The following is a 14,198-nucleotide window of genomic DNA, read 5'->3' on the forward strand; positions in this document are numbered from 1 at the left end:
AACATGAAATGTGTGGAATTTTAGGGGAATGTATATTTGATAAACAAAATCAAAAGATTCAAACACTGGTTCATCTGATTCTGCACAACTTCTGTACACAGAATCAAAATAAATAAAATTTGTTACCTAATTCGTAAATTGGAGTGATTTATCAAATTAATTAGTGTTTGTTGTAATAATTGACATTCACAGCGGTCAATCTGAGTTTTTGTATCGATTTTAACAAGTTGTTATTCAGTCCAATTACGGCAATATTTACTTTTAAAAACAAATAACATCATGGATTGTAAAAAATATAGTTTATTAAAGATTCGACAACTTAGTAATGAATAATCTTACTATGCTCATATATTCAATAACACTCAACTTTATATTTTAAAACTTAAATTATCGATAATTTAAACATATTTCATGCATTACTATGGTACTGTGGGGTAAGACGGGACACCCTTAGAACATAAAGACTAAATATCCTGAACGTGTTTTAAACAACTGTCAATGGGAGTCGTGAGGAAACGGTTTTATATTTCTCTGAATGTTCTTTGTTTACTACCGAATTGATCAAGAACAAAGGATAGAAATATGTCCCATCTTTCCCCACCCTACTATATTATTTCAGTATTCATTTACAGCGCATTAGTTGCATCTTAAGCCACACTGTATAAACAGGTTCGTGAAAAGCTGTTCAATCATGCGAAGTGTTTACGAAACATTACCCAACCAAAAGTTTGTTTAATGATTTTTTTCGACTTTAAACAGCTTTGACCTTTCTGCTTTGCGTGGCGGGAGCTTTGCTTTATAATATCGCCGCTCTTTTCAGGAACGTGTAAACAAAAAACAACGCATTTTCTTCCCTTAATGGCGAGTTCCTGTCTCTTTTTCGGCGTTTTGTTACCCCTGTATGGTAAAGGCGACATGGTCGGAACCTTTGTCTATGGAAGAATTATAAACAAACATATTTTGACTAATGTTCCCAAGCAAGGCTTGCCACTTAACCGTGCGGGTCCAACAGCTGTTAGTCGATGGATTAAAAGCTGCCTGGGTCGACGCGGTTGAGTTGACAATCCAAGATCGACAACAATAACTCACTTCGGCTGCACTATCGACCGCATTGAACCGGTGCTCGTAGCTCGTCATGGAAAAGTTGGAGCGCGACCACAAAAGCATAAACTTTATGACTTGGCGAGCCACGAACAGCAACCATATTGTGTCGGACGCTCTACTATCGACATAAAATCTATCCGCTCCAGTGACACCCAATGCTGGGAAAAGGACGGACATTTTCCGTTTCGCCGATGAAAGAAGACGTGTTCTAATCAGCGAAAGTTGTGCCGACTTTGTCCCTAACTTAACATAGCTACTGTAGCGCATCGAAGCCCCTACCTCCCTATTCGAGTGGCCGGTGTGAATTTAAGTGTAAAATCATAAGTTATTTTTAGACATGACATGCACCATGAATAGAGTTGGATCTTTTGTTTTCGAGGAAACGATATTTAGTGACAACAAACATCGGGTGTTGAAAGTAAAAATATAAATTGTAGTATTTTAAAACTTAAACATGAAAAACTACTTATTTTTTATAAAATTTAATTTATTTTGCTTGTATATTACTCCGTGGTAATTTACCGTTAGCACATGTATCACATTTTATTTAATTTAACAATTTACCACACTTTTTTAATATTGCGGGGGTATTTATATGACTCTGTTGATTTTGATTTACCAAATGAAAAGAGAAAAATGAATGAAAACTTGAATGAAAATTCTATCTTAGCCCACCCTACTATATACCATTGTACGGGTCCTGTCTTTACGCACACTTTTGTTTCTATTAGAATTTTAACTCAATTAAAATAAATGGCTTGTTTGTCCGTTAGGTGTAGCGACCACGCTTATTTTCTTCCAACTAAATGTAAATGTGTTTTTAACTGTAAGCGTGTTTTAACAACTGTTGTTTTGTCGCTATATCCTGTCTTTTCGTTTAAAATATTTCTAAGTCTTCGATACCGTGATCGAAGAGACAAATAAAAGTTATTATTATTATTATTATACCATACCTTCTGATGTAGATTAATACCTTACCCAACTAATACCAATAAAATTGTGAAAGATCGTAAGCTACAATGAGCTTGGTAAAGCAATAGAAAAACTTACAAATAATCAGTAGTGGAAGGATAGAAGATGTTAATTATTTAATGAGTTCTAATTGAAGAAGCTTTTATTGTGGTTGGTGGAAGCTGACGATGCGAAAACTAAAGGGAGACAATTAGCGCCTGTTTAGCTTTAACTTTAACATACTTGCCAGCGGTTATCTTTTTGAACTCGCACCCGCATCCGTATGTGTATAAAACCTGGTAAGAACAAACACAATTATGCAGTTTTTAGCTAGGGTGTTTACGTTAGAGTAAAACAGGCGGATTCATGGAATCGTTTTCGAGTTGGAGAACGCAAACGAGTTTTTTGGAATAATAACCATATGACTGCGTGTGTGTAACCACACGTTGACCATTTGTATTTATAACTTATATTATAAACTTTTTTTAAACGGAGAAATTCCATATATAGGTTCAAGGCTTATATCGCTGCTGCCGTTCTGGGCGTGTGTGTCTTTGGGCAAAACACTTGACGGCAATTGCTCCAACCCAGAGGTCACTGGTGGGTTGTCCAAATTGTCAGCTATACAGAAAAAATAATCACCAACAAAGTTACATACGTGGTAATTCGTAAGCAGCAGGCACGAGGTGTATGAAACGGAACATACATGTTATAACGTATGTCGTTTTCCGGCCATGCGAGGATAAATAAGTTAAATACGTGGTAACTTGTAATCGGGCATGAGGTGTATGAAACAGAACACCCGTGTTATAACGTCTGTCGTTATCCGGCCACGCGGGGATAAATAAGTTACGTTCACACAAAGGGTAGGCATGCTCGTAACTCATCCGCATACCGATTTGCTGATTCCGCATAATATTTGTACCTTGTTGCCAAGATATCAACGTATCTATACAAGCAATGTGTTAAAGCGCCCGGTTGCGAGAAATTTGTCACACTTTCCCAAAATAGTTTTAATATCCATCAGCGCGTGTCTAGACCGCTCCCCGATCCCAACATAATCTCTTTCTTGCCCTCAGTATTAGTTCTTATCCTTTCCGAGCATTTCCGACTCTAACAATGCAGGTCGCGTAACGCACAATCGGATTTTTAGCCGCGGCGAGTTGACAGCGATGGCGAATTCGAGCCTCGAAAGTAACAACATGACTAAGCAAACAAGTGCTCCGTTTTACCCCAGTGACGTAATTGGATGTCTCTCGGAACGGAAGTCGTCATAGGAACTATCAAGTGTCGAGCCATCACGCCTTGGGTACGAAGATGTTTTAGATCAACAAAATAAACTCTGCCGTTCAATGTGTGTTTAGCGAAGATGGAAATGTTATCAATCAAATAATGAACAACCCAGTAAACTGACCTCTTACTGAGAGGCATTAAGAGGATCGATAAAAATGCCAACAGCTGAAATAGCCTTCGCACGCACCGACAGCCAACGTGTTATATTGGTGATGGATGAATGTTAACTGCTTTAATTATCCTCGCGTGGCTGGAAAACGACATTATTTATACCATGGGTGTTCTGGTTCATATACCCCGTTTACAAATGACCATAAATGTTATATTAGTGGATTGAATAATTTTAGACGGTTTCAATTTTATGTGTGGCTGATAATTTAGACAACCCAGCATTAGTGACCACTGGGTTGGAACAATTGCCGTTAAATGTCTTGCCCAGTGAATCATATACGACCACAATGCAGCGACAGGCTTTGAACCCACCACATAAATCCCGCTGAGTTTTTTAACTTCACGGGGGAAAGACAATGTGCCTCACTAATTCTTACTAGGATAAAAATAATTGTAATTTTAACAAAGCTGTTTATTTAAAAAAACAGACCCCACAGGAGGCGTGGTTTTAAAATAGGTTTACTTTACGTAGTCATATCATCTAATATAAGTTGGAAGAAGATGGGACCACTTTCCATTTTATTTTCTCTTCGAATTTGGTGGTAAAAAAGAATATTTAAAGATTTATAAAAGCGTATTTTATGACTTTCATAGACCGTTGTTAATTGTTAAAAACACGATCAGGATATTTGGATATTATGTGCTAAAGGTGTCCCGTATTACCCCACAGTACGATATTCAAATATCCTGGTCGTGTTTTAAACAATTAACAACGGCCTGTGGTAATTCTTTGAATGTTCTTTGTTTACTACCGAATGCGAACAGAATGGAAGGTGTCCCGTCTTCCCCCACCCTTATAGTATAAGATTTATGGATACTCAATTTTCAAAATAGTGTGTCGATTTTTGAACAAGAAAACATTTTATGAGGTTTGTGATAATGTTATAAAACGGAGGTCTTTTATATTGTACGCCCACTAATGAAATTCATTTTAAACCCTTTAATTTCGTAAGCGTTTGCCACTGATTCAGCAACAAAACATCTGGAACGTTGAATAAAAATATCTTGACGTAAAGGCGCACAGAGGTATCTATTTTGCGACAATACAATTCCGATTGCGCAGGAGTACGGGCAGTTTACATAAGAATGCGTATACTACTCATTGAAATGTAAAGACAGCCATTAGGACGACAATAGTATAAAGTGAGCGTTATTGTTTTCTCCGATTTAAGACGCATTGTTTGGCTCTCACCCTTAATTTTCTCCGCGCCCCTTTCATGACTTGATCCGAAAAATTGGCGCGTTTAGAAAATGCTGTCGATTCTTACGTGCGAATGGCTCTGAATTACAAAACAGATTTAATGCTCGCGTAATCTCGCTTGGCAGGTGGGCGGTTTAAACTTTGACGGAATCGTTTAATTACAAATATCGACATCCTTTTCAAGCAGTTTAAACTTTTAGTTCTTTTTTTGTGTTTCTCAGTGTCCATATATGCGGGGCAACCGATTATCAAAATGGCGAACAAGTTTTTTTCTCCTCGATCGAATGTTTACCACTCGTGAATCAGGATGTTTAAATATGCGACGCAGAATCACCCGGGTCAGATAACCTCATACAAAGTCTTATCGTCATACAGAAAGAAATTGCGAAATGTAACGTCAGCTCAAAAATCGAAAGTAATCCGCTATTTCTTTCACCTGTCCGTAAAACAATACAGTCTTTCTATTGGCGCTCGCCCGTGACTAAAAGTCCTGTCTTCTCCATTCATTAACGCGCCGTTCGTTTGTTGGAGGTTCCTGATTCGAAACTCGCCCGGCGTCTTAAACATCGTAGTTTGGTTAATCACATTTCACCAGTTCAAACATTTCCATCGGAGCAATGAAAAAACCATGTTCGGATCGTGGCGGGGGTGCGGGTCCCCAGGCTTGCTGGAGTGATATGAAACGAAAAGTCAGGCAGAACTATATCTGGCTCGTGTCAAACTTTTAGGACAAGGTTTCTCACGCTAGATGTCGGCTATAGACGAAGGCAGGCCGTCAACAAAACAACATACATCCTTGTCCTCAACGGGAAAGGGTAGCAGAGATTAGCTTCAAGAAATATAAACAGTTTTTGCAACTGATAACTTTTATTATATGTTTACATTAATTTGAAAATATTGTTGTTTTAGTTTAGACCACAGGGTTAGGCCATCGCCAAACGACCTTGTTAAAGAGACTTGATATTACTGGATTACCGCGAGATTTTCTTGTGGGAAAACCTTGTAAGTATTTAATGTGTTTTCTAAAGTTGGGCATTTTGATTTGACTTGTTGAAAAATTATACAACGTTTATACAAACTGTTGCAATACTTTGTGGAGCTTTTTTTCTCAATTATTTTACTTGACGCGTTTAAAATAAGTTTATACAAAAAGTTATGTAAGGCTATGTTTGAATTGAAACAACGCGTTATAAAATATTGTAGGGTGAGGGAAGATGGGAGACCTTTAGCACAGAATAACCAAATATCCCGATCGTGTTTTAAATTTTTAACAATGGTCTATTGGAGTCGTGAGGATACGTTTTTATAATTCCTTGAATATTCTTTTGTTTACTGGCAAATGGGACGAGAAAATATAATAAATAGGTGTCCCGTTTTTCCCACACCCTACTATATATTTTTAAATGTAAATTTTCCGTTTCAGATTGTTGTAAACATTCAGAAACTCTGTTATTCGTTTTGACACATCATCATCACAGGTGAGTTTACTAATAGAATCAAGTAATGGACGTCGCGTGTTGGGACGACAAACCCAACAATTTTCGCTCACCTTGTTTTCCGAAAATGTCCTTTGTCGGTCGCTGCCTGCTTTGTAAAAAACACTTTTACAAAGACGCCAAATTTGGAAAAATCTCTATAAGTAGACATAAGTAGACCGTATTCCAGTAAAGACGCGTCGTCCGCAAAATAAGGGTTTCGGATCCCCCCGCTTCCCTTGAAAACTTTGTTCGTCAGGCTAAAAATAGAATCAAACTATTTGGGGTGGCAACACTGCAATTACAAATTCCTTACGTGGTGGGGTGCAACACCGGAGTATAAATCGCACCTACGAGGTAATCCAGTTACCGGGAGAGTTATGGGATAAGATGGCTGCCCAACCCAAGTCGTAATCCGCAGTCATTTGACGGCGACTACGGCCTCGTGCTTGCCATGGTTGATGGGAAGCTACAAAGGCGATACAACTAAGAATTCGTCGAAGAAAAGACTGTGATGATACAGGAGGTGTAATTACGACCAAACACGCCCTTTGCAATTGCTGAGGATTCGGTTTGTTATTCACTTCATGTCTACCGACACCGTGTGACCTGGTCTGTTGACAGAATTCAAACATTTCTTTTAAAATTATCACTTTTTTTCGCCTTACGTGTTCTACGTGACGCACGATGGCTATGTTTTTATGAAACTTCTTATAAGTTTTAGCGCCCACGTTTGTTTACGTAGGGATTTATCTGAAAAAAGCAAATTAAAATCGAGACGGGCGTTTTCCACCCTCGTGAAATTGGGGACTGACCAACAGGGCAAGTTATTAAACCATAAATTAAACCCAGGATATTATATCGTTATTCTAGTTTGATTAGTTACCGATCACGAGTTGCGACGAGCCGTTAAGTACATGAAGCGAAAATTACTCTACCGTAACAAAATATTCACACGGCTCAAGATATACGACAAGTCGGATCGAATTAACTTCGGAACTCGTTTAAAATTCGAACCGTCATAAAAATAGCATCTCGTGACGTCACGGAAGCAGTTTGAGCCGTATTTTATCTAACTGCGACATTTTTGTCCTAATTTTAGTTCGAAATCAGTTGTGTGTCCGTGTTAGATATCATTGTTACATCACACTAGCTCTTATGTGCTGTTGACAGCAGAAATCCCAATGATTAAAGCACCGATAGCAATGTTCAAGTAGATCCGAGTACTTATCACAGCGCATGTGTTATATTTAGACGCGCGATATTCTATCAATTGTTTAAATTAAAGTGGTCGGTTTTCTAATTCGAGATGATCACTTGACGATCTTTGCCAGATCGATTTGTGCGGCAAACAACAAGTGTGGTTTAATTTTAAAGTACACGGTGTTATAATTAAATGGCGCGGTTTGTTTTGAAGTAAGCAACATTTTCAGTAATTAGATTTGGCAACATTCTCAATAAAAATATTATTTTAGAGGGTGATTGAATACCCCTGTTTTTGGAGAATTCTGTTTGGGAGAATACCTTTATTTATTGATGAGAAAAAAACAAAAGTAGGAGAAAACATAACAGCCCGCTATAAATACGTCGTTACGTCACGACTGTTAAACAAAACAAAGCTTTATTTTCTCCAATCAATTTGTAAACACGCAAACCTTTATCAACCCTTTAAACGTTCATATAAATTGATAAGGGTTACTGATGCCGCGGACGATGTTTTCCAATATTCTTATGGTTAGTAAGTTAGGGGAAGATGGGACACCTTTTTATTCTATTTACTCGTCACATTTGGTAGTAAACAAGCAATATTCAAAGAATTATAAAACCCTATCCTCACGGCTTCCATAGACCGTTGTTAATTGCTTAAAACAAGATCAATATATTTGGTACCATGTGCTAAAGGTGTCCCACCTCATACCCCACGGTACTCGTTTTACACTTAATGTAATTTTGGTTTATAGTTCAGATCGAAATTTTAATTCTAAAATCGTTAAAAAGAAATGTTCTTAAAGAGAAAATAAAACTAATATTTCATTTGCGAGGAAAACGAAGATCCCGCGTCGCCTGTGACGTAGATCGGCTTGTGTGTCTGATGACGTAGGTTAAATCGGATGGAAGGAAGCGACATATATGACTATAAAGGGTCGTATTGAAACTTCCTCTCCAACTAAAACATTCCAATCTCGTAGAGGCGAAATTTAGTTACGAGCTAATGCATCGAGAAGGGATAGTTTATTTAAAACGACACTTTGTGGCAGTTTTATAACGCTGCAGTGACGCTTTAGGAACCAGGATTAGCGTAAATTAGGAATGAATGCGCATGCTTTTAACAACCGCAACAACGATGGCTTCTTTGTAAAGTTCACTTGTGGGTCTTTGGGGAGTAATGGCAGCAGAAACAAGCAAGCGATTAACTTTTTTACGGGTCAGTGATTTCACCAACGAAGACAGTTTTCGCAGCATTATCTGTGACGTCACGCCATAAAATGAACGCATTACGTATATCAGTCGTAACTGTCTCATCTGCCCTATTGTTCGTGTAGGGCACTGCTTACACAAGGCTAAACAACAAAAAACATTACCCGTTGCCTAACTGGTAAATATGAAATGTTCATTCTATAATTTTTGCAATATTTGGTGGTTTAATTGCGCATGGCATTTTTTACTAAAACAATAACAATTTATCGTGTTTTTTTAAATTCAATTCGAAAGTCAAAATAAAATACCTCGTTAAAGCAGACCTAGGTATTAAAAAGGCTATAAAATGAACACAACAAGTCTGTATTTTGGCAAGACCGAGAAATTTCCCAGCGAAACTTCATCACGCTTGTTTTTCGATGAAAAAAAGGTTTTTAGCGTTAGGAGAAAAAGGGGCTGCTTATAAAAACCGCTGCCGACTAGATCCAATGAAACAGGATTGCTGTGGCAAAGCTCGTAAATCCAGCTTTATATGTGGGCTGTTTGATATTGGTTTTGCGCATATTTTCCCAGCAGTTTAGCCGCACAATATCAGTTTTATGGCCGGTGTCAGCACGGTTTCGTTTTCATAGATTTCACCAGCACGTTGTTTTGTAGTTTTAGGTCTTACCTTATTATCTGGTTGCTAATTTATTTGTAAACTTTAATTTTACAGAATTTCGTATTAGTTAACGTTTAAAAACTGCTTTTTCTGACCACGCAGTATGAATCTTTCAAAAGTGATCATTTTGTTCGTTAGTCTGATGAGCGGGATTGCCATGGTGGCATCGTATGCTATACCGGATCGCGAGGAACCAAGTGAGCACAAAATCAGGTACTTTCAAACTTCTATATATTTATATACGGTATGAATTATAAGAGTCATTGGACCTAAAAGTAGGTAACATTACGAAATTTAGTATTTCTTCAAATATAATTTTTCTAGCGTTTTTTTAAACGGCATCTCTCGCATAATGGGACTAACTTTGCGCAATTTAAGCCAAATTCTGTTAGCAACTTTGTTTAGGCTTTTAGAAATTATTTTTCTTTAATATTTTTTTATTTTTACAGCAAGCGCTCCTCCACCGCCGACCACAGCATCAATGAAAACCAGAGCCGACAACAAACGAGATTCAACCGACAATTATTCATGGCAAGGCTTATGCAGTCTGTTGACACGAGCGGAGAGCGACCCGATATCACACCGTCGATGTTTGGTTCATCTACGACGACAACGAAGCTTCGAAGCGCGCCTGAGAGCGGCAGCGGTCGAGGTCGAGGCCGAAAACACCGAAAGATGAGGCGACGAAACCGAGGTGGTCGCAAGAGGAACAGGAACGGTAAGAGGTCAAGAAAGGGAAGACGCCATCCGCGATCCATCGAAGACTCCATCGCTATGCTGATGGAAAGTGCTTATGGAGATGAAATTCTAAACGCGATTGCAGCGATTGTTGAACCAGCTGGGAATCTATCTGGGGAAGTTGCCATCGCATCGAAGATCGTCCAGAAAACGGCGAGGAAATGTGAGTGCAAATCCGGCTAAATGAGGGATGTCGATATTTAACTTTATATTCTGCATGTGTACGGTTGTAAGCCAAGTACTGCATCGGCACGTAGCATGCTATTCGGCATTAACAAAACTTCGGGCCGCGAAAGTGCGCCAACTTCATATCATTTATTTTTTTAAAAACAATGTTCTAACTAAAGAGCATTCTCTTAAACTTAACCTGGGAATACTTAACGACAATCGATGCTTGCTGCATGATTATAGTATTATGTTACATTGTAGTTCTTTTTGTGACGATTTCAAGGCATCTGTTTCTACACCTGCCAGAACGCATGTGTTTTTGACATTTTTCCATTATGTTTTGAGTGACTGGCATTCGCCAGTAAGCGTTTACTGTGATTATATTATCGCTTGTTTTATAGAGATTGGTTGTTACCTTTTTATAGATAGTTGCATGTTTCTTTCAACGTACTTCTGACACTTTTCGTGACGAAAAAGCATGACTTTTGCTTCTCTTTTGTTCCAAGTTACTTCTTATATTTATTGCATGTGTTACTATACACGACAACGCTTTATTTAGCGGCGATTGACATCGCGACAATCTTTCTTTATTCTTGTAAATAGTAAAACTGTATGCTTGTTACTGCATGGTGAATATGCACGACAATTTTATTTAGCATGTTGATTTCTCCCTTTGCGAAAAAAATCCGATTCTCTTCTCCATTTTCTTTGCATATATTCACTGAATGTCATAATATTGAAGTAAAACTTAACTTTTCTGACATCTGGATTTCGCTTAACCGCATTGCCCACGAAATACAATAAGAAACCGGCTCATAAACTCAAATACCAAATTCTATTCCAGGAAATTCGAAGTGGATTTTACTGCCAATAGTTCAGTCCCCATGATCTACAGACGAACTGTGAGAGCCGCTAAAACCATGTAGCTTTGCTTCTTCAGCTTATAGGATCTGTATACATAACACTGTGCATTGGGCTTGCCTTTATTCAGCAGCGACGTCCCGCAGCAAAACTAGCGATCGAGGGAGTTTATATTACTTTCATTATTATCGAAACATTCAATAAGAACCTAGCTATATATTTCCAGTTTTGGACACATTGAATTTCTGAAGATATAATATTAAAAAATACTTTACATCAAAAGCTGCTTGGCACAAAATAATTGCCTATTATTATTTGTAGTATTTATAATTTTATCGTGCCCATTATTTATTACGTTTATCATTTTTAGTATAGGAGTTGTAAAAACATTTTAAAATAACCGCGAAATACTGCTTGCGTGTATAATTTACGCACACATTTGTCCTTATACCTTCAAAAGTTACAGCTTATAGCATGTTTTTTACTTTTTAAATGCTTGTGCGGGGTATTGATGTGCTTTTATTTTATTCCTGTTTTGTTTTCCTGCTTCAGCGCTTCTTTTGCAGCAACATATTTATTTCCTTCCACTGTAACTTTTGCAAATAAATTTAAAAAAGCATTTTCTGTTTTGAAAGTGTCGTACAACTTGTTGTAGGATGGGAAAGATGGGACACCTTTTTATTTTATTTACTCGACCCATTTGGTAGTAAACAAAAAAACGTTTAATGAATTATAAAAACCGTATCGTCAAGACTCCTATATACCGTTGTTTGTTGTTTATAACACGGTCAAGATATTTAGATATTGTATGCTAAAGATGTCCCGTCTTCCCCACCATATGCCCAGTAGCTTACATGTCATAAAAGGATCAAACTGAGCAAGTTATTTTAAGTTGAAGTGAAACGTAATCCTTTTATTTGGGTTTAAAGTCGATATAATGCAGATACAAATATGCATTAGTGATTTATTTTTAAACTACTTCACGCTGTGATTCCCTAATCTAAGTATTCGAAAATCGATTGAACTGGTTTAATTGTAGTGTTGACATTTGACCGGGCAAAAAATTACGTAACTAGTTAAATTTTTAATTAACCATCGGTAAGCTGGTAATATTAAACCTTGGCCTGTTGTTTGTAAATGGTGTTTCAGCTAGCGGAAAACAAGTGACGTAAGTTTTGTGTGTGGTGGATACAAAACAAACAACCCTTGGAGAAAAGAATCGAAAATAAACAAACAACTTCGACATAATGTATTCACTACCTTTATAACTATGGTTAGTTGTTTAATATTAACTTATCGTTCTGCTATTGTCTGATATCGAAACAATACTTTTTTTAGGCAGTAAAAATGTCATTTGGATCCAGGATACATTAAAGTAAAATTGCGGGCTAAGGTAGAATAGCGATAGCACCGGATTTCTATGTTTCCTAATCATGTTTTCAGCCATCGTTTTTACGGAGTCTCGGGGGTATATGGCTCTTACGGGAGGAGAAAAATGAATGAAAACGTGTCCCATCTTACCCCGCTCGACTATATAACTCAAATTGGCGAATTCAGCAAAAAAATATGTTTTTTTTGTGATGGCTTGTTTACAAAAGCCCATAATAAATCACTTGTTCGTAATCCTATTTTGACAATCTCTGTTTACCTCTGTTGATATCAACGCCAACGGAAATGGAATTGGACACGTTTCAGCGAACCTGTATTGCGAATTAAGATTCTCTTGTCTGACAATCTGTAACAATGATAATGTGATATCGTCAAGCCAAAGCCGGGAAGGCGTGAATAATTGTATATCTAACTTTTTGCAATGAACCGAGTCTTGGGCAGGAAATAACTGTTTACATAAAATAGAGATCATTTTTACACGGGACACGAGCTGCTACATTTTTTTGCCAATTGTAAATAAAGTATCAAAATTTATAGTTTAAAACAGTTCAGCTGCCATTGAATTTTGGTCACTATTGAGTAGTGGTATAACAGATTCCCTTATATGGGTGTACGTGTCCTTTTGCAAGACACTGAACGGCAATTTCTTCAGCCCAGTGGTCACTAATGGGTTGTCCAAATTGCCAGCAATATTCAAAAAGTTACATACTTTGTAACTCGTAAGCTGGAGGTGTATGAAACAGAACATCCGTGGTGTAACGACTGTTGTTGCCCTGCCACGCGAGGGTCAAGCAAGTTACATTCATTTATTTATTCGCTCTTTGTGCGTTATATAAGTTGTGTCATATCATAATACCACAGTCTATGTGAGGTAAAGGAAACAAAAACATCCGAAAGCTGAATCCGAATTCTTCTTTCGAAAGCGATTGTTTTTCAACGGTAAAAAAATAAATTCACACAAAAGTATTTGGAAATGAAATTGAACAGACGACTGACAATTGTCACTTTGTGTCACGGGATGGAACATGCTATGGTTGGAAAGCGTTGTCAACTAATATTCATTTGTGGTGTAGTCGGTCGGGGAAAGATGGTCCGTATGTCATAAATCAGCTTGGGGTAAAGTGGTATATATTTTTATTCACTTTCTTCGTTCCATTTAGTAGTTAGCAAAGAAACTTCAAAAAATTATAAAATCCCACGAGTGTTGTTAATTGTTTATAACACGATTAGAGATACGATACATTACGTGCTAACGGTATCCATTACCCCCACAATGCTCTATACACGTGACTCTCAAACGTTTTCGCTATTATTGGCCTTGAAATAACACGCAACATTAAAAAGTGCAATCGTGATTTTGAACACTAACCACGCCACTACATTAAACAACGTTAGCTCTGTGGTGGCTCGTTTTGATTTAACTGCAAACACACATAAGAATTACGCAAACTTATATAAGTATACCCTTTGTTTGCATGCCAACCAAGCAAACAGACGGTTACGTAATAGTTTTTTTCCTCTAGATAAATTTGAGTTATTATTAACAAAACACGTTAAAGGTGTGTATATAATTTATACACAATCATGAATCACTCGTATAGTTTTATTTTTATTTTATGTTCGTTGCTTCAGTATTATACGAACTGCGGCTTACGGGCGACGACAGCGGTTTTTTAACTTCGCTGTTTGCGACGGAAAATCAAACAGAGCACTTTGTTTGCAAAGGACAGGTCTATGCAGTGCGTTTTTCATTATGATTGCACTTAAG

At 37.5% G+C, this 14,198-nt stretch overlaps 1 protein-coding gene across 2 annotated transcripts; it reads left to right on the top strand.

The window, feature by feature from the left end:
* The first annotated feature begins 5,612 nt into the window (after positions 1-5,612).
* LOC100178811 lies at positions 5,613-11,660 on the top strand. 2 transcript variants are annotated; one of them, XM_026839224.1, is made up of 5 exons: positions 5,613-5,722; positions 6,144-6,198; positions 9,377-9,487; positions 9,724-10,175; positions 11,025-11,660. In XM_026839224.1, coding segments are annotated over exons 3-5 (564 nt in total). In that variant the 5' UTR covers positions 5,613-5,722; positions 6,144-6,198; position 9,377; the 3' UTR covers positions 11,027-11,660. The 2 variants fall into 2 exon arrangements, with proteins under 2 accessions (XP_026695025.1, XP_002123188.1); XM_002123152.4 differs by lacking the exon at positions 11,025-11,660 and having other exon boundaries at positions 5,614-5,722; positions 9,724-11,000.
* Positions 11,661-14,198: the final 2,538 nt, after the last annotated feature.

Source organism: Ciona intestinalis, unplaced genomic scaffold, assembly GCF_000224145.3.
Source record: "Ciona intestinalis unplaced genomic scaffold, KH HT000174.2, whole genome shotgun sequence".
Taxonomy (NCBI): domain Eukaryota; kingdom Metazoa; phylum Chordata; class Ascidiacea; order Phlebobranchia; family Cionidae; genus Ciona; species Ciona intestinalis.